The sequence below is a fragment of the Somniosus microcephalus genome, chromosome 20 (assembly GCF_052327205.1).
Source record: "Somniosus microcephalus isolate GS21.2 chromosome 20, FLI_Smic_1.0, whole genome shotgun sequence".
In the NCBI taxonomy this organism is placed as follows: Eukaryota; Metazoa; Chordata; class Chondrichthyes; order Squaliformes; family Somniosidae; genus Somniosus; species Somniosus microcephalus.
The window spans coordinates 57,907,760-57,930,342 of record NC_141006.1 but is presented as its reverse complement, the minus strand read 5'-3'; the positions used below and the strand labels follow the sequence as shown (position 1 = coordinate 57,930,342).

The window sequence follows — 22,583 nt, the reverse complement described above, 5'->3', positions numbered from 1 at the left end:
CTGCTCACACACACACACACTCATTCACTCACAATCCTCCACACTCACACACAACTCTGCTCACACACACACTCACTCATTCACTCACAATCCTCCACACACACACAACACTGCTCACACTCACACACACACATTCACTCACAATCCTCCACACTCACACACAACACTGCTCACACACACACACACTCATTCACTCACAATCCTCCACACTCACACACAACGCTGCTCACACACACACACACTCATTCACTCACAATCCTCCACACTCACACACAACACTGCTCACACACACACACACACATTTACTCACAATCCTCCACACTCACACACAACACTGCTCACACACACACACACTGATTCACTCACAATCCTCCACACTCACACACAACACTGCTCACACACACATACACTCATTTACTCACAATCCTCCACACTCACACACAACACTGCTCACACACACACACACTCATTCACTCACAATCCTCCACACTCACACACAACACTGCTCACACACACACACACACTCATTTATTCACAATCCTCCACACTCACACACAACACTGCTCACACACACACACACACACTCATTCACTCACAATCCTCCACACTCACACACAACACTGCTCACACACACACTCACTCATTCACTCACTCACAATCCTCCACACTCACACACAACACTGCTCACACACACACACACTCATTCACTCACAATCCTCCACACTCACACAACACTGCTCACACTCACACACACACATTCACTCACAATCCTCCACACTCACACACAACACTGCTCACACACACACACACTCATTCACTCACAATCCTCCACACTCACACAACACTGCTCACACACACACATTCACTCACAATCCTCCACACTCACACACAACACTGCTCACACACACACACACTCATTTACTCACAATCCTCCACACACACACAACGCTGCTCACACACACACACACACATTTACTCACAATCCTCCACACTCACACACAACACTGCTCACACACACACACACACATTTACTCACAATCCTCCACACTCACACACAACACTGCTCACACACACACACACTCATTCACTCACAATCCTCCACACTCACACACAACACTGCTCACACACACACACACTCATTCACTCACAATCCTCCACACTCACACACAACACTGCTCACACACACACACACTCATTCACTCACAATCCTCCACACTCACACAACACTGCTCACACACACACACACTCATTCACTCACAATCCTCCACACTCACACACAACACTGCTCACACACACACACACACATTCACTCACAATCCTCCACACACAACACTGCTCACACACACACTCACTCATTCACTCACAATCCTCGACACACTCACACACAACACTGCTCACACACACACACACTCATTCACTCACAATCCTCCACACACTCACACAACACTGCTCACACACACACACACACATTTACTCACAATCCTCGACACTCACACAACACTGCTCACACACACACACACACACATTTACTCACAATCCTCCACACTCACACAACACTGCTCACACACACACACACACATTTACTCACAATTCTCCACACTCACACACAACACTGCTCACACACACACACACTCATTCACTCACAATCCTCCACACTCACACACAACACTGCTCACACACACACACACTCATTTACTCACAATCCTCCACACTCACACACAACACTGCTCACACACACACACACATTTACTCACAATCCTCCACACTCACACACAACACTGCTCACACACACACACACACATTTACTCACAATCCTCCACACTCACACACAACACTGCTCACACACACACACACTCATTCACTCACAATCCTCCACACTCACACACAACACTGCTCACACACACACTCACTCATTCACTCACAATCCTCGACACACTCACACACAACACTGCTCACACACACACACACTCATTCACTCAGAATCCTCCACACTCACACACAACACTGCTCACACACACACTCACTCATTCACTCACAATCCTCCACACACACACAACACTGCTCACACTCACACACACACATTCACTCACAATCCTCCACACTCACACACAACACTGCTCACACACACACACACTCATTCACTCACAATCCTCCACACTCACACACAACACTGCTCACACACACACACACTCATTCACTCACAATCCTCCACACTCACACACAACACTGCTCACACACACACACTCTCATTCACTCACAATCCTCCACACTCACACACAACACTGCTCACACACACACACACACATTTACTCACAATCCTCCACACACACACACACACACTCATTCACTCACAATCCTCCACACTCACACACAACACTGCTCACACACACACACACTCATTTACTCACAATCCTCCACACACACACAACACTGCTCACACACACACACACTCATTCACTCACAATCCTCCACACTCACACACAACACTGCTCACACACACACTCACTCATTCACTCACAATCCTCCACACTCACACACAACACTGCTCACACACACACACACTCATTCACTCACAATCCTCCACACTCACACACAACACTGCTCACACACACACACACTCATTCACTCACAATCCTCCACTCACACACAACACTGCTCACACTCACACACACACATTCACTCACAATCCTCCACACTCACACACAACACTGCTCACACACACACACACTCATTCACTCACAATCCTCCACACTCACACAACACTGCTCACACACACACACACTCATTCACTCACAATCCTCCACACTCACACACAACACTGCTCACACACACACACACACATTCACTCACAATCCTCCACACTCACACACAACACTGCTCACACACACACACACTCATTCACTCACAATCCTCCACACTCACACACAACACTGCTCACACACACACACACTCATTCACTCACAATCCTCCACACACACACACAACACTGCTCACACACACACACACTCATTTACTCACAATCCTCCACACTCACACACAACGCTGCTCACACACACACACACTCATTCACTCACAATCCTCCACACTCACACACAACACTGCTCACACACACACACACACACACATTTACTCACAATCCTCCACACTCACACACAACACTGCTCACACACACACACACTCATTCACTCACAATCCTCCACACTCACACACAACACTGCTCACACACACACACACTCATTTACTCACAATCCTCCACACTCACACACAACACTGCTCACACACACACACACTCATTCACTCACAATCCTCCACACTCACACACAACACTGCTCACACACACACACACACTCATTTATTCACAATCCTCCACACTCACACACAACACTGCTCACACACACACTCACTCATTCACTCACAATCCTCCACACTCACACACAACACTGCTCACACACACACACACACTCATTTATTCACAATCCTCCACACTCACACACAACACTGCTCACACACACACACACTCATTTATTCACAATCCTCCACACTCACACACAACACTGCTCACACACACACACACTCATTCACTCACAATCCTCCACACTCACACACAACACTGCTCACACACACACACACACATTCACTCACAATCCTCCACACACACTCAACACTGCTCACACACACACACACTCATTTACTCACAATCCTCCACACTCACACAACACTGCTCACACACACACATTCACTCACAATCCTCCACACTCACACACAACACTGCTCACACACACACACACTCATTCACTCACAATCCTCGACACTCACACACAACACTGCTCACACACACACACACTCATTTACTCACAATCGTCCACACACACTCACTCAAGACCCTGCTCATACACTTATTCACTCAATCCTCCACACACAAACACACACTCACAACTCTGCATTCACACACACAATTATTCACTCACAATGCTACACACACACACGCCAACACACACACACACCAGCCTCACAATCCCCACACACACCAGCCTCACAATCCCCACACATACACACCAGTCTCACAATCCCCACACATACACACCAGCCTCACAATCCCCACACGCACACCGGCCTCACAATCCCCACACATACACACCAGCCGCACAATCCCCACACACACACACCACCCTCACAATCCCCACACACACCAGCCTCACAATCCCCACACACACACACCAGCCTCACAATCCCCACACACACACACCAGCCTCACAATCCCCACACATACACACCACCCTCACAATCCCCACACACACACCAGCCTCACAATCCCCACACATACACACCAGCCGCCCAATCCCCCCACACACACACCAGCCTCACAATCCCCACACACACACACCACCCTCACAATCCCCACACACACCAGCCTCACAATCCCCACACACACACACCAGCCTCACAATCCCCACACACACTCACCAGCCTCACAATCCCCACACACACACACACCACCCTCACAATCCCCACACACACCAGCCTCACAACCCCCACACACACACACCAGCCTCACAATCCCCACACACACACCACCCTCACAATCCCCACACGCGCACCAGCCTCACAATCCCCACACATACACACCAGCCTCACAATCCCCACACATACACACCAGCCTCACAATCCCCACACACACACACCAGCCTCACAATCCCCACACACGCACACCACCCTCACAATCCCCACACACACACACCACCCTCACAATCCCCACACACACACCACCCTCACAATCCCCACACACACCAGCCTCACAATCCCCACACACACACCAGCCTCACAATCCCCACACACACCAGCCTCACAATCCCCACACACACACACCAGCCTCACAATCCCCACACACACACACCACCCTCACAATCCCCACACACACCAGCCTCACAATCCCCACACACACACACCACCCTCACAATCCCCACACACACCAGCCTCACAATCCCCACACATACACACCAGCCTCACAATCCCCACACATACACACCAGCCTCACAATCCCCACACGCACACCAGCCTCACAATCCCCACACATACACACCAGCCGCACAATCCCCACACACATACACCAGCCTCACAATCCCCACACACACACACCACCCTCACAATCCCCACACACACCAGCCTCACAATCCCCACACACACACACCAGCCTCACAATCCCCACACACACACACCAGCCTCACAATCCCCACACACGCACACCAGCCTCACAATCCCCACACACACACACCAGCCTCACAATCCCCACACACACACACCAGCCTCACAATCCCCACACACACACACCAGCCTCACAATCCCCACACACACACAAGCCTCACAATCCCCACACACACACCAGCCTCACAATCCCCACACATACACACCAGCCTCACAATCCCCACACACACACCAGCCTCACAATCCCCACACATACACACCAGCCTCACAATCCCCACACATGCACACCAGCCTCACAATCCCCACACATGCACACCAGCCTCACAATCCCCACACACACACACCAGCCTCACAATCCCCACACACACACCAGCCTCACAATCCCCACACATACACACCAGCCTCACAATCCCCACACATACACACCAGCCTCACAATCCCCACACATGCACACCAGCCTCACAATCCCCACACACGCACACCAGCCTCACAATCCCCACACACACACCAGCCTCACAATCCCCACACATACACACCAGCCTCACAATCCCCACACATACACACCAGCCTCACAATCCCCACACACACACACCAGCCTCACAATCCCCACACACACACACACCACCCTCACAATCCCCACACATACACACCAGCCTCACAATCCCCACACATGCACACCAGCCTCACAATCCCCACACATGCACACCAGCCTCACAATCCCCACACACACACACCAGCCTCACAATCCCCACACACACACCAGCCTCACAATCCCCACACATAAACACCAGCCTCACAATCACCACACATACACACCAGCCTCACAATCCCCACACACACACACCAGCCTCACAATCCCCACACATACACACCAGCCTCACAATCCCCACACATACACACCAGCCTCACAATCCCCACACATACACACCAGCCTCACAATCCCCACACATACACACCAGCCTCACAATCCCCACACATACACACCAGCCTCACAATCCCCACACATACACACCAGCCTCACAATCCCCACACATACACACCAGCCTCACAATCCCCACAGATACACACCAGCCTCACAATCCCCACACATACACACCAGCCTCACAATCCCCACACATACACACCAGCCTCACAATCCCCACACATACACACCAGCCTCACAATCCCCACACATACACACCAGCCTCACAATCCCCACACATACACACCAGCCTCACAATCCCCACACATACACACCAGCCTCACAATCCCCACACATACACACCACCCTCACAATCCCCACACATACACACCACCCTCACAATCCCCACACATACACACCACCCTCACAATCCCCACATACACACCAGCCTCACAATCTCCACACATACACACCAGCCTCACAATCCCCACATACACACCAGCCTCACAATCCCCACACATACACACCAGCCTCACAATCCCCACACATACACACCAGCCTCACAATCCCCACACATACACACCACCCTCACAATCCCCACACATACACACCACCCTCACAATCCCCACACGCACACAATATCCTCTACATGCAGACAATCCCTCCTCCTCACACACTCAATCTTCTCTTATGCACTCTGTCTCCCTCACACACACACACACACACACAAAACACCCTTGTATCCTGTCGCACACTCACAATCCAGCTCTTGTGTACTCTCACACAATCCTCCAATATAGTCTCTCAAATCATTTTCTCATATTCTGGCACATTTGTTCCCTTTGGATTCAGGAGCCAGCCCTTCAGCCAATGTCTCTGTAATGTCTTTATTGAGTGTTTCATTTTTCCAAGTTTCCCCGCTATTTGCTCGACTACTGTGCCACTAAATCCGCTAAAAGTGTCAACAAAAAAAATAGACATGCATTTGGGGATGATAGTACAGAGAGAAGATCAAAGGGACAAACACCTTGAACAGTTCAATGAGTTCCAAGTCTAAACCAATGGGACTGATAGGGTGGGTTAACCAGAGCTCATGAGTACGGATAATAAATTCCACCAGATCTCCGACAGTGAAGGTCAAAATGCTCTCTACAAAACTTACAGAATATTTTTACCTAAAAGACTGAAGATAAGCAACAAGCACTATTTAGAATAATCATCAAGCCCAGTGACAGTGAGACCAGACACAAGAATGTGTGACACACAAGTGGTGGTCAGTTGTGAAGAAAAGATCTCTCCATCCAACCAATGGGCCCGAGGCCACAGCGATGACAGATTACAGCCGTTAGCCAACGCTTACTCACCTGACGCAGGTGAAACACAGCAAAGTATAGGAGAAAAGCCAATGCAGAAATGCTACTGGGTGGTATTACAAGCTACATACAACTAAAACATAGAATCATACAGCACAGAAGGAGGCCATTCGGCCCATCATGCCTGTGCTGGGAACTCTTCTTCACTCAGTGATCAGCACATGGACTGGACTTCCAGCTAATGCCGTGGAGGCAAAACCCTGGAATCATTGGCTGCTGCAATTGGCATATTGTAGGGTATTTCTGGATGGCCGAATTAAGATGGGCTGAATGACCTCCCTCGTTTTTAATTATTTTGGGATAAGAGAAAAAAACTCCTAAGGAGGTTTGTAATCCAGTGTCGGTCGTGGCTCAGTGGGTAGCACTCTCTCCTGTGAGTCAGAAGCTTGTGAGGGAACACTGAGGGAGTGCTGCACTGTCGGAGATGCTGTCCTTCGGATGAGTCATTAAACCGAGGCCCCGTCTGCTCTCTCAGGTGGACGTAAAATACCCCATGACACTATTTTGAAGAAGACCAGGGGAGTTCTCCCCGGTGTCCTGGGGCCAATATTTATCCCTCAACCACCATCAATAAAACAGATTATCTGGTCATTACCTCATTGCTGTTTGTGGGAATTTGCTGTGCGCAAATTGGCTGCCGCGTTTCCTACATTACAACAGTGACTACACTTCAAAAAGTACTTCACTGGCTGTAAAACACTTTGGGACGTCCTGAGGTCGTGAAAGACTGAAAATAAATGTAAGTTCTTTCTTTTATGGTCTTTCTCCCATTTTCATTAAAAGAGGAATTTTGGATCAAAATATTTGCAAAGACTTGAGGGGTATATTGACGCCATCGAGACAGGAGGCACTGGCAACATTAACATTCACTTCACTATTTCTATACTGTGGATGCAAGCGATACTGTGAATGTTTAACCACTGCCATTGCACACAGACAGGGGAGTAATACATCCGCCCAGCTCCACCTAGTGGCTGGATATATAATACTCAAGCATGCTAATCAATTACTTTGTAGTGTAATGGCCGTTAAGTAGGAAAACATGACCACAATTTTGCACACTGCAAGATCCCACAAGTAGGTAATGAGACGACTGACCAGGTAATCTATTTTAGTGATGCTGGTTGAGGAACAAATATTGACCGGGGGGGGGGAACCTCCCTGCTCTTCTTCAAAAAGTGCTGTGGGATCTTTACCATCCACCTGAAACAGCGGAACATGTACATGGCCCTGGCTTTACGTCCCATCCAAAGGAAGGCAGCTCCAACAATAAAACACTGACAATTATTAGAAATAAAAAGCAGTGTGGTGTGATGAAATCAAATTGAGATGTGGCAGGATCAGCAGCTTCCATTCTTATGCCTTCAGTTCCTTCCTCCACCCCCCCCCCCCCCCCCCCCCCGGTTTCCCTGCCCCTGCACCTGCTTAAAACCAGTTACATCTCCAACTTTTTCCAGTTCTGACGAAGAGTCATTAACTTGAAACGTTAACTCTGTTTCTCTCTCCACGGATGCTGCCTGACCTGCTGAGTGTTTCCAGCATTTTCTGTTATTTCAGATTTCCAGCATCCGCAGTATTTTGCTATTGTATGATTTTGAACACCTCTATCAAATCTCTCCTTAACCTTCTCTGCTCTAAGAAGAACAGTCCCAACTTCTCTGGTCTCTCCAAGTGGATGAAAAATGAGACCCAGCCCATTATGCCTTACTTTGGATGAGATAGCCCTTCTGTATCAATATCATCCCACACACTGGGCAATGAAGTGAATGACTAGTTTTGAGAAGGTATTAGATGAGGGAGGAACATTGACCAGGACACCAAAGGAACTTCCTATTCTTCTCTGAATAGTGTCATGGGATATCATTCGCACTGGAACAGATGGGACCTCCATTTAATGAGTCATCCTTCAGTACTGCACTACCGTATAAGCCTTCATTGGGGGCTTGAGCACTGGTGTGGGGTTCCAACCTACAGCTCCCACCCAGAGATAAGAGTGCATTCAACTGAACCAAGCTGATGTGTATTTAACATTGTCCCAAGCAAGGGGCTGTGTCCTAGTCAAACAAGTCAAATGATCTTGCACCTCATCTACAGAGTAATGTAAATTTCCTAAATAGGTTGGGTTAAGCACTTCATGCTCCCTGGATTCTCATTGTGTTGAAATGGAATACTAGGGGCCATAAATGTAAGATCGTCACGAATAAATCCAATAAGTAATTCAGAGAAACTTCTTTACCCAGAGAGTGGTAAGAATGTGGAACTTGTTACCACAAGGAGTAGTTGAGGTGAATAGTATCGATACCTTTAAGGAGAAGTTAGATAAGTACATGAGTGAGAAAGGAATAGTAGGTTATGCTGATAGAGTGAGATGAAGTCGGGTGGGAGGAGGCTCGTGTGGATCATAAACACCGGCATAGACCACTTGGGCCAAATGCCCTGTTTCTGTAATTTCTATGTTATTTTCTGAATTCTATTAATTCATTGCCCCATCAGACTGGCTTTGAACTTGGCAAATGATGCCAACACTAAACACGGGAATAACAACAGGGAGACACAATGAATTTGGGTAGTGAGGGGTTGAGAAGGAAGTGGAAAAGAGCAGGAGAACGCAAGGGAATCTAAGAAGGTAAAACAGAATATAGAATGGAAGGGTTGGGGAGAGAAGGAAATGCTGAGTGTCAAGTAGACAGTAAATCGAATAATCAGAGCCCATAAGGGATCAGAGTTCAGTGCATTTGAGCATTCAACTTGCAATGTATTTAAAAATGATTAGAGCTACTGGAAAGATTTTAGTATTGCATAAGTATTGAGTTGGATCTACAGGGCACATATACTGGAGGTAGAATTACTTCGGAAAGTGATTCATTGACCTGAGGGGAGGTTGGTCTCGTTTGTGAGTAGCAAACAGACAAGGTTAATAGGAAAGGTTACGTTGCCTCTAGGTTGAGTATTTGTAATATAAAGTGCGGAGAGGATGTTAGGGGAGTTTCATAAGTGGTTGGTAGTTTTGTAAGGGATCATCAGGAAACTTTGTCAGGCTAGAGAGAGAATCATAGAATCATAGAATGGTTACAGCACAGAAGGAGGCCATTCAGCTCGTCAAGCCCGTGCCGGCTCCCTGCAAGAGCACTTCAGCTAGTCCCACTGCCCCGCCCTTTCCCCATAGCCCTGCAAATCTTTTTCCTTCGGGTACTTAGTCAATTCCCTTTTGAAAGCCACGATTGAATCTGCCTCCACCAGCATTTCAGGCAGTGCATTCCAGATCATAACCACTCGCTGTGTAAAAAGGTTTTTCCTCATGTCGCCTTTGGTTCTTCTGCCAATCACCTTAAATCTATGTCCTCTGGTTCTCGACCCCTCTGCCGATGGGAACAGTCTCTATCTACTCTGTCTGGACCCCTCATGAGTTTGAACACCTCTATCAAATCTCCTCAACAGAGTGAAGGGAAAAGTGTAAGAGGGTCCCTTCTAGGAATGAAACGGAGATGACAGCTGCATAGAATGTATGAAGTATTTACCATCTGCAAGATGCACTGCAGCAACTCGCCAAGGCTTCTTCAACAGCACCTCCCAAACCCGCATCCTCTACCACCGGTGCACCGTGGCTGCAGTGTGTACCATCTACAGGATGTACTGCAGAAACTCACCAAGGCTTCTTTGGCAGCACCTCCCAAACCCACCACCTCCACCACATAGAAGGACATGGGCAGCAGGTGCATGGGAACACCACCACCTCCAGGTTCCCCTCCAAGTCACACACATCATTCCGACTTGGAAATATATTGGCCATTCCTTTATCGTCGCTGGGTCAAAATCCTTCATCACACAGACTGCAGCGGTTCAAGAAGGCGGCTCACCACCACCGTCTCAAGAGCAATCAGCGATGGACAATAAATGCTGACCAGTGATGCCTACATCCAGAGAATGAATACATTTTTTAAAAATCTAAAATGGAGTGCCTGATCTGCATTGCTCCATACTACACAGGACAGAATCCACCAACAGAATCATCACGAAAGCTGGATTCATTAATAAAGGTGCATCACAAAGAAGAATGACCTCCAATATGATTTCACCCCCTCTCCCCATAATAGTGGTCAGCTGGGAAAGGAAAGGACCTCAAGAATGCAGTGCATAAAGAAATATCATCTGTCAGGTAAGGGAATAAATGAATCTTAGAGATTTCCACACTGGGACCCAAGCAAGATGGCATAGTGGGCGATTTTATACACAATGTTCTGTTGTGGAAAATATTGACACATTGCAGAAGCTCAAACTGGGGCATTGCAGGAGCCACATGTTCGAGAAGGATGATGTAAGCTGGTGTCTGATTGGTGGTTTGGGGGTTTCACAGCTGGCTGGAACATCTAGAGCAGAGATACAGCTACTTTGGTCAAAAGAGGCCCTCCTAATGGAGGCAATTGGTGACTCACAGTCACAAGCAGCAGAACGCCAGGAGGTCTCTTGGTGCAAACAACCATCACTGGAAGATTCTCAGCTTTAGAAAAGAATTGAGGGGGATTTTGCACGTTTTGTAGACGGACGTGGGAGCAGGGAGGGAGCTCATTTTATTTCCAGATTTTTTTCAAAAACTGAATTCAAATTCTCAAACTGCCATGGTAGGATTAGAAACATAGAACAATAGGAACAGGAGTAGGCCCTTCGAGCCTGCTCCGCCATTCATTATGATCCTGGCTGATCCTCTATCTCAATACCATATTCCTGCTCTCTCCCCATACCCCTTGATGCCTTTTGTGTCTAGAATTCTATCTATCTCCTTCTTAAATATATTCAGTGACTTGGCCTCCACAGCCTTCTGTGGTAGAGAATTCCACAGGTTCACCACCCTCTGAGTGAAGAAATTTCTCCTCATCTCAGTCCTAAATGTCCTACCCCGTATCCTGAGACTGTGACCCCCTTGTTCTCAACCCCCCCAGCCAGGGGAAACATCCTCCCTGCATCCAGTCTGTCTAGCCCTGTCAGAATTTTATATGTTTCAATGAGATCCCCTCTCATTCTTCTAAACTCTAGTGAATACAGGCCTAGTCGACCCAATCGCTCCTCATTACGACAGCCCTGCCATCCCAGGAATCAGTCTGGTGAACCTTTGTTGCACTCCCTCTATGGCAAGTATAACCTTTCTTAGGTAAGGAGACCAAAACTGCACACAGTACTCCAGGTGTGGTCTCACCAAGGCCCTGTATAACTGTAGATTGCAACTCGCGTTCTCGGGATTATTTCACCTTTTTGTGCGTTTGTTGGTAAAATGGTGAGACGAAAAGCAGAGTGTGCGAGTGTTTTTTGATCTTTGTGAGTGCTTTACTCCCTTGGTTACTGAATGGCGGTGGATGTTTGTTAAGTAAATGTACATGTGTGAAGTACATTGACCCGTATTGTGCGTACGGCATTTTCTACTAAAATTAGTGCATGTGGTTATAAGGGGTGTCCACTGTAGCCACACCTGGGGCTAGTCAGCAATTTCTATTGGACAACACTGGGCTAGAAACAATGGAAGAGAAGTTGGAAGATAGTTTTTGCAGAACGTTATTCGAAGATAGAACATTTCGCCTCGTGTGACTAGTGGGGCAGAGACAATAACATGATTAAAAAGGGAATTAGATAAGCATTTGAAAAGGAATATAAAAGGTATTGGGGAAATAATGTAGAGGAGCTAACAGCTGTGCAGATGAAATGACCTCAATCTGTGCTGTAATTTCTAGGATTCTGTTATGTAAAGTGTGTTGGGATGTGACATGAATCAGTCATTCATGAAAGAAAGACTTATGAAATAATACTGAGCGGCCTACGGGTGGCGCTGTCCAGGGAGAGTATAAATACTCCAGAGACTTGAGGACAAAGTCTAGGCTGACACTCCCAGTGCAGTACTGAGGGAGCGCTGCACTGTCGGAGGTTCCGTCTTTCAGCCGAGGCGTTAAACAGAGGCCCCGTCTGCCCTCTCAGGTGGGCGTTAAATATCCCACGGCACTATTTCAAAGAAAAGCAGGAGAGTTCTCTCCAGTGTCCTGGCCAATATTTATCCCTTAACCAACATCACTAAAAAACATAATCAGGGCATTATGACTGCTTTTTTTTTTATATTAGTTTATGGGATGCGAGTGTCGCTGGCAATGCCAGCATTTATTGCCCATCCCTAATTGCCCTTGAGAATTGCTGCTTGTGCGAGCTTGCTGGTGCAAATTGGCTGCCGCATTTCCCTAAATTACAACAGCGACTACACTTCAAAAGTACTTCATTGGCTTTAAAGCGTTTTGGAACGTCCGAAGGTCATGAAAGGCACCATATAAATTCAAGTTCTTTCTTTCAACTAAGTTCGTAAAGTACGAGTCAGCATCATGCACCATTGGAGTCACAGCACCAAAAATATCAAACCTTGCACATCAAAGCTATTTACTGCCTTGTCCAGGGGGTGACATGAATCAGTCATTCATGAAAGAAAGACTGACTTATGAAATAATACTGAGCAGCCTACAGGTGGCGCTGTCCAGGGAGAGTATAAATACTCAGGCACGGGCCCAGCTTGCGCAGGACATTCTTAACAGGAACTAGTGAAGGACACAACTAGACCTCCATGTTGTAAAACAGTTCATTAAAGCTTTGTTTAACGCTTAGACCAAGTGCCTAGTAGTTTTCCTACGTCAGGATGTGATAAGCTGCTGTTTGAATGCAAAGCCTTTGTTTCTTTTTCTCTTATTTTCCCCAAAATAAAAGCAGAACATGCTGGAACTCCACAGCAGGTCAGTCAGTATCTGAAAGTGAAAGCTTATAAATAGAACTTGCATTCATATAGAAGCTAATAAAAAGAAAAGAAAGACTTGCATTTATATAGCGCCTTTCACGACCACCAGACATCTCAAAGCGCTTTACAGCCAATGAAGTACTTTTTGAAGTGTAGTCACTGTTGTAATGTGGGAAACGCGGCAGCCAATTTGTGCACAGCAAGGTCCCACAAACAGCACTGTGACAATGACCAGATAATCTGTTCTTGTTATGTTGGTTGAGGGACAAGTATTGGCCAGGACACTGGGGAGAACTCCCCTGCTCTTCTTCAAAATAGTGCCATGGGATCTTTTACGTCCACCTGAGAGGGCAGACGGGGCCTCGGTTTAACGTCTCATCCAAAAAACAGCACCTCCGACAGTGCAGCTCTCCCTCAGCACTGCACTGGAGTGTCGGCCTAGATTTTGTGCTCAAGTCCCTGGAGGGGGACTTGAACTCTCAACCTTCTGACTCAGAGGCGAGGGTGCTACCCACTGAGCCATGGCTGACACTTCTCAGGACTGAATCACATCCTCAGGATGTCCCAAAGTGCTTTACAACAAATTAATTACCTTTTTGGAGTGCAACAACATTAACTTGCATTTATATAGTGCCTTTAATGTAGTAAAACGTCCCAAGGTGCTTCACAGGAGTGTTATCAAACAAATTTTGACACTAAATTTGGTGGTGTTGGTTGAGGGACAAATGTTGGCCGGGACACCGGGAGAACTCGCTGCTCTTCTTCAGATAATGCCGTGGGATCTTTTAATGCCCATCTGAATGGACAGGCAGGGTCCATCACTGCCGACAGTGCAGTGCTCCCTCAGTACTGCACTGAAGTGTCAGTCAAGACTACGCGCTCCAGTCTCTGGAGCAGAGCTTGGATCCACGACCTTCTGATTGCAACTGGGCAAGATGACAAGGGTAGACACAGATGATGAAGTACTGGGTGGAACACGGTGGTATGGTTGGATAAATGGTTTGGAGCTTGATTGGATTACAAATGGGAGGACATTTCACTGAGCTTTATCTCCTTCAGGGTTTACCTGTGGTAGGTGCTTCTACAGGATATTGAATAGAGCCCGTGATTGGGTTAACGGACCATGGTTTGTGAAGTGAATGAGCTTGAAAAGCCAAATAGCCTGTTCTCTTTACTTAACTTCTTATGCAAGGGACTAATCTGCACTCAGTGAAAAGATTAAAGGGGAGGATGTATGATTCAAACTTTAAATTGACACAGTAAATGTTGTGCATGTGCAGACGTAATTCATGGAAAACCAAAGAACACAATGATAAACTCAAGCAGGCATGAACTAAATCTTACCGTAATAAAGTCCTGTTTACCCATCACCCCCTGTGCTCGCTGACCTACACTGGCTCCCGGTCCGGCAACGCCTCCATTTTAAAATTCTCTTCCTTGTATTCAAATCCTTCCATGACCTCGCCCCTCGGAACCTGCTCCAGCCCTACAACCCTCCGCGATCTCTGCGCTCCTCCAATTCTGGCCTCTTGCACATCCCCCATTTTAATCGCCCCACCATTGGCGGCCGTGCCTTCAGCTGCCTGGGCCCTAAGCTCTGGAATTCCCTCCCTAAAACTTCACCGCTTCTCTCCTCCTTTAAGACGCTCCATAAAACTTACCTCTTTGACCAAGCTTTTGGAAACCTGTCCTCATATTTCCTTATGTGGCTCGGTGTCAAATTTTGCCTGATAACGCTCCAGTGAAGCGTCTTGGGACGTTTTACTACATTAAGGGTGCATATAAATACAAGTTGTTGTTGTTGTAAACTCTTCTTGGGGTGGGGTTGGGGGTGTCACCAAATTATGAATGAACAGCCAATCGGTTCAGTAATTAGCCATTTAGCTGAAGCATTTAAAAAGGAATTGTATTACAATTCAGCAGGGAGTAGAGCAACATGAATTCTGAGCAGGGTTATGCTCAGATTAGATCCTAAAACAGGAGCTGATGGATTGTAATTGTTGAACTGGGTGAAAAGTTTGTCATTTAAATTAAATCCTGGTTCGATGCAGAATTCTAAGTTGCGGTTTAAGGGACTTGTGACATTCTGTGGGTCAATGGTGACAGTAAGATCCTTATTTGCAATACCAGCACATCTTTGTGGGCCACAAGCTGTAGTGCAAGGTGACCGAAAAGACACACGACAGGAATTGTAAGGCTATTCTCAGGTGGAGGATGACAGAGAATAATGTCTGGAGTTTAGATCCAGGAGCCCGCAGACTGCAGTTGCACGAGTGACTGACATTTTCCCTTTGCCAATCGATCCGTCTCCACATACTCAGCCCTCTGACCTGTAGCATGATCATCCTGCTTCCTGACAGCTCTATCGGGGAACATTTGACAAGAGCTGTGAATCCTGTAAGCACTGAAATGCTCCGCCAATTGTTTATTTGTATGTTGCTGCATCTCCCTTTCCCCTGGGGGGAATGTGAAAGCAGGACTCCCCTCCAGGGCAATAAGCCTCTGTTCCATTTGTAATTTATGCAATTTTATGCAATTACTATATGGCAGCCTGTAATTAACTCCAATCTATTTCTTGATAGACTTGCAGTAAAATAAATATATTTGCATAGCACACAGATAGGGTAGATAGAGAGAAACTATTTCTGCTGGTTGGGGAGTCTAGGACTTGGGGGGCATAGTCTAAAAATTAGAGCCAGACCTTTCAGGGGTAAAATTAGGAAACACTTCTACACACAAAGGGTGGTAGAAGTTTGGAACTCTCTTCCACAAACAGCAATTGATGCTAGATCAATTGTTAATTTTAAATCTGAGATTGGTAGGTTTTTGTTAGCCAAAGGTATGAAGGGATATGGCACAAAGGCGGGTATGTGGAGTTAGTCACAGGTCAGCCATGATCTCACTGAATGGCGGAACAGGCTCGAGGGGCTGAATGGCCTCCTCCTGTTCCTATGTTCCTACTCGCTGTCAAATATGTCCCAAAATGTTTCACATACAGGATCATACAGCACAGAAGGAGGCCATTCGGCCCATCATACCAGTGCCAGCTCTTTGAAAGAGCTGTCCAATTAGTCCCACTCCCCTGCTCTTTCCCCACAGCCCTGCAATCTTCTCCCCTTCGAGTATTTATCCAATTCCTTTTTGAATGTCACCATTGAATCTGCTTCCACCGTCCTTTCAGGCAGTGCATTCCAGATCACAACGCTTCGCTGTGTAAAACCATTTATCCTCACCTCCCCCCTGTTTTTTTTGACAATTACCTTTAATCTGTGTCCTCTGGTTACCAACCCTGCCACCAGTGGAAGCAGTTTCTACTCTTTTACTCTATCAAAACCGATCATAATTTTGAACTCACTTCCAAGTATCTAATATTCTATATACAAATGATCTGAACCCTCCTGTTTAGATTCCAGCCTGTAACTCATCCTTGGGTATCTCTTGTTCGATATATAAACTACCCAATCCTGTTGATTAGATGAGTTAGTACCAGGGCTAAAAGGGTTAAATTATGAGGACAGATTACATAGACAAGGTTTGTATTCGCTTGAATATAAAAGATTAAGGGGTGATCCAAAATGATCAAAGGAGTTGATAAGGTAGATAGAGAGAAACATTTTCCTCTGATGGGGGAAGTCCAGAACAAGGGGACATAAACTTAACAACAGCAACAACAACGTGTATTTATATAGCACCTTTAACATAGTAAAACGTTCCAAGGTGCTTCACAGGTGTATTATAGGACAAAAAAATTGGCATATAAGGAGAATTTAGGGCAGATGACCAAAAGCTTGGTCAAAGAGGTAGGTTTTAAGGAGCGTCTTAAAAGAGGAAAGAGAGATAGCGAGGCGGAGAGGTTTAGGCAGGGAATTCCAGAGCTTAGGGCTTCGGCAGCTGAGGGCACGGCCGCCAATGGTGGAGCGATGAAAATCAGGGATGCTCATGAGGGCAGAATTAGAGGAGTGCAGCTATCTTGGGGGGTTGTGGGGCTGGAGCAGATTACAGATATAGGGAGGGGCGAGGCCATGGAGGGATTTGAAAACAAGGATGAGAATTTTGAAATCGAGGCGTTGCTTAACTGGGAGCCAATGTAGGTCAGCGAGCACAGGGGTGATGGGTGAACGGGACTTGGTGTGAGTTAGGACACGGGCAGCCGAGTTTTGGATCACCTCAAGTTTACGTAGGGTAGAATGTGGGAGGCCGGCCAGGAGACGGGCGATGTTACGGAGGTGGAAGTAGGCGGTGTTTGTTATGCTGCGGATATGTGGTCGGTAGCTCATTTCAGGGTCAAAAAGGACACCAAGGTTGCGAACATTGTGATTCAGCCACAGACAGATTAGGCCACTCGGGTGATGTCAGAAAGCACTTCATCACACAAAGGGGTAGATTTTCCCGAACCTGTCGGGAAGAAGGCGGGACTTCTCCTTTCGGGTTTTTGACCCGCCTACTTCGACGTCCGGCCAATCTGCGTGATTTTCCCTTGATTGACCTTGTTGAGCCCGCCCAGCGGGCTCAGCAGGCCAATTAAGGGCCACCCAGCAACAGGTGACGTCACAGACTGCAACTTCATCTGTCAAGAGTTTTTGACAGATGAAATATCAGTGTTTCACAGCTGTTTGAAGCTGTGAAACACTGACAGTCTGAGTTCTACCATGAGTCATTCTGCACAGACTCAGTTAGAACTCTTACCGGCACTCAAAGCTGAAGGCTGTCACTTTTGACAGATCGCAGCCGTTCAGCTTTAAGTGCCGGCTGAGTGATGGGCTCCCGACGGCTACAGGAAGAAAGGCTGTTAAGGTAAGTACAGGTAAGTAAAAGTTCTTTACACACTTTAGACACACCAAACACACTTACCCTTACACTCATGCACCCATCACTCACCTGAGCGCCGACATCGCGACCCCTCCAACTCCTTCAACCCGATGGCCTGCCTGCTCTAACCTGGCGTGGTTTGGAGCTGTCGGGAAACCCACACGAAACCCCTCAAAATAGGGATTAGGCTAAAAACTGCCTGTTAACTACCTGTTAACAGGCAGTTAATTGGCACTAATCCCTTCCCGCCTGGTTTCGGCGGGTCCCAGTGCGGGGCAGGTACCCGCCGCCCCTGAAACTTACGTGGGGCGGGGTTTTGGGCGGGATGGTGTCGGGACCCCCAAATTCGGGATTTCCCCCCTCCCCCCACACACCTGAAACCCCGCCTGACGGCTCCACGAAAATCTAGCCCAAAGAGTAGTAGAAATCTGGAACTCTCCCCACCCAAAAAGCTATTGAGACGGGGGGCGCATCAGTTGAAAATTTAAAAACTGAGATTGATAGATTAAGGGTATTAAGGGTTACAGAACCAAGGCAGGTAGATGGAGTTAAGATACAGATCAGCCATGATCTAATCGAATGGCGGAACAAACTTGAAGGGCTGAATGGCCTCCTCCTGTTCCTATGTTCCTAAACGCAGTCACTGTCGCTATGACAGCGAAATGAAGTAGCCAAGGTCCAACAAAAAGCAATGAGATGAATAGCTGATTGGTTGAGCGAAGAATGTTGGCTAGGACACAAGAACTCCTTGTTGTTCTTCAGAAAGTGTCGTGTGGAGGATAGAACTGGCTTCAATTTAACAGCTCATTGGAAGAACAGCACCGCTGACAATGCAGCATTCCCTGAGTACTGCACTGAAATGTCAGCCGAAAACACTCCATAACTACAACTGGCAATGTTATGGTGCCTTTAACGTAGTAAAGCGTCCCAAGGCACTTTATAGGTACGTTATCAAAGAAAATTTGACACTGAGTCATGTAAGGAGATACTAGGACACAACAGCTTGGTCAGAGAGGTAGATTTTAAGGAGTTAAGGGACGTCTTAAGGGCAATAAAGTGGCAGATGGAGTATAATGTGGGGAAATGTGAGGTTATTCACTTTGGTAGGAAGAATAGGAAAACAGAATATGTTTTAAATGGTGAGAAACTATTAAATGTTGATGTTCAGAGAGATTTAGGTGTCCTCGTACAGGAAACACAGAGAGTTAGCGCAATGAGGAAGGCAAAGGGCATGTTGGCCTTTATTGCAAGGGGGTTGGAGTATAAGAGTAACAAAGTCTTACTACAATTGTACAGGGCCTTGGTGAGACCACACCTGGAGTACTGTGCACAGTTTTGGTCTTCTTATCTGAGGAAGGACATACTTGCCTTAGAGGCGGTGCAACGAAGGTTCACTAGGTTGATCCCTGGGAGGAGAGGGTTGTCCTGGGATGAGAGATTGAGCAGATTGGGCCTATACTCTCTGGAGTTTAGAAGAATGAGAGGCGATCTCATTGAAACATATCATACTGAATGAGATTGACAGGGTGGATGTTGAGAGGTTGTTTCCCCTGGCTGGAGAGTCTAGATCTAGGGGGCATAGTCTCAGGGTAAGGGGTCGGCCATTTAAGACTGATGAGGAGGAATTTCTTCACTCAGAGGGTTGTGAATCTTTGGAATTCTCTACCCCCAAAGGGCTGTGGATACTGAGTCAGATTCGAGGCTGAGATCGACAGATTTTTGGATTCTAGGGGAATCAAGGGAATTGGGGATCGGGCGGGAAAGTGGAGTTGAGGTAGGGGATCAACCATGATCTTATTGAATGGCGGAGCAGGCTCGAAGGGCCGTATGGCCGACTCCTGCTCCTCGTTCTTATGTTTTTAAAGGAGGAGAGGTGGAGAGGTTTAGGAGGGAATTCCAGAGCTTAGGGCCTCGGCAGCTGAAGCCACGGCCACCAATGGTGGAGCAAAGGAAATTGGGGATGCGCAAGAGGCCAGAATTGGAGGAGTTCAGAGATCTCAGAGGGTTGTAGGGCTGGAGGAAGTTACAGAGACGGGGAGGGGGCGAGGCCATGGAGGGATTTGAACACAAGGATGAGAATTTTAAAATCAAGGCATTGCTGGGCCAGGAGCCAATGTAGGTCAGCGCGCACAGGGGTGATGAGTGAATGGGACTTGGTGCGAGTTAGGATATGGGCAGCACAGTATATCTAACAGAATACCTAAAATATTACTAAAACGTATATATCAGAGGCTGCAATCCAACCAAGAGCTTCGGATGGTTTATTCCCAGGAGTGAGTTACATGGTAGAATCCAATCGACAGGATCGGTTGGTTTATATATATTTCACGGGATACCCAAGGGTGAGTTACAGGCTGGAATTTAATCAGGACAGTTTGGATAGTTTGTGTGGAAAAACAGATACCCGGGAGTGAGTTACAGGCTGGAATCTAATCAATTTGTATACTGAATATTATATACTTGGGAGTGAGTTACAGATTGTTTTTCAAGTCTTCAACACTAAGTCAGATAGGTAAAAGTGAAATAAAATTGTATTCTATTTGACCTGTTAATTGACCCTCTCAGTTTATAACCATCTTTAAGCTGTGAGATTAGATTAGTCATGAAATGACTCCCCAGCCCCATATATTTTCTTTATATACTGTATAACTTGTGGAGGATTTCATTTTTTCCTCAGGCGATTGCTCTCCATCGATGCTGACAAGTTCATATTACACCTCACAAGGGACAGCGATTGGAATTCAGAATCTTGGTTTCTAATAAACACTGGGCACTGTGCTTTATGTAAATCAACTGCAAACCAGTGTTTTCGAACAGACACAGTCTGGAGGGACCTGGTTGCTGGGAACACTCCAATGCAAAACCCTTCCCAATAGCTGAACACAATGGATGGCCTAGAGCCTGTGAATAGGAAATTTTCACGTGTTTTAAAACAACAGCTTACATTTATACAGCGCCTTTAACATTGTAAAACATCCCTTATACAGCGCCTTTAACATTGTAAAACATCCCAAGACGCTTCACAGGAGCGATTATCAAACAAAATTTGACAGCGAGCCACATAGGAGATATTAGGAGAGATGAACAAAAGCTTGGTCAAAGAGGTAGGTTTTAAGGAGCATCTTAAAGGAGTGGTAGCGAGGCGGAGAGGTTTAGGGAGGGAATTCCAGAGCTTAGGGCCCAGGCAGCTGAAGGCACGGCTGCCAGTGGTGGAGCGATTGGAACCGGGGATGTGCAAGAAGCCAGAATTGGAGGTGCGCAGAAATCGCAGAGGGTTATAGGATTAGAGGTGGTTACAGAGATAGGGAGGGGCGAGGCCATGGAGGGATTTGAACACAAGGATGAGATTTTTAAGATCAAGGCATTGCTGGACCGGGAACCAACGTAGGTCAGCGAGCACTGGGTTGATGAGAGAACGAGACTTAGAGCGAGTTAGGATACAGGCAGCAAAGTTTTGGATGAAAAGTTTACAGAAGGTGGTAGGCCGACCAGGAGAACATTGGAATAGTCGAGTCTGGAGAGAACAACGGCATGAATGCAC

General features: G+C 47.0%; 1 protein-coding gene across 1 annotated transcript in view; it reads left to right on the top strand.

Moving 5' to 3' along the window:
* Positions 1–22,147, top strand: part of LOC147103308 (exostosin-1-like) — a 359,244-nt gene extending 337,097 nt beyond the window's left edge. The window contains exon 11 of the mRNA XM_085962780.1: positions 21,720–22,147. Within this exon, the coding sequence (XP_085818906.1) occupies positions 21,720–21,743 (24 nt within the window). The 3' untranslated portion in view covers positions 21,744–22,147. The remainder of the gene's footprint in view (positions 1–21,719) is intronic.
* Positions 22,148–22,583: the final 436 nt, after the last annotated feature.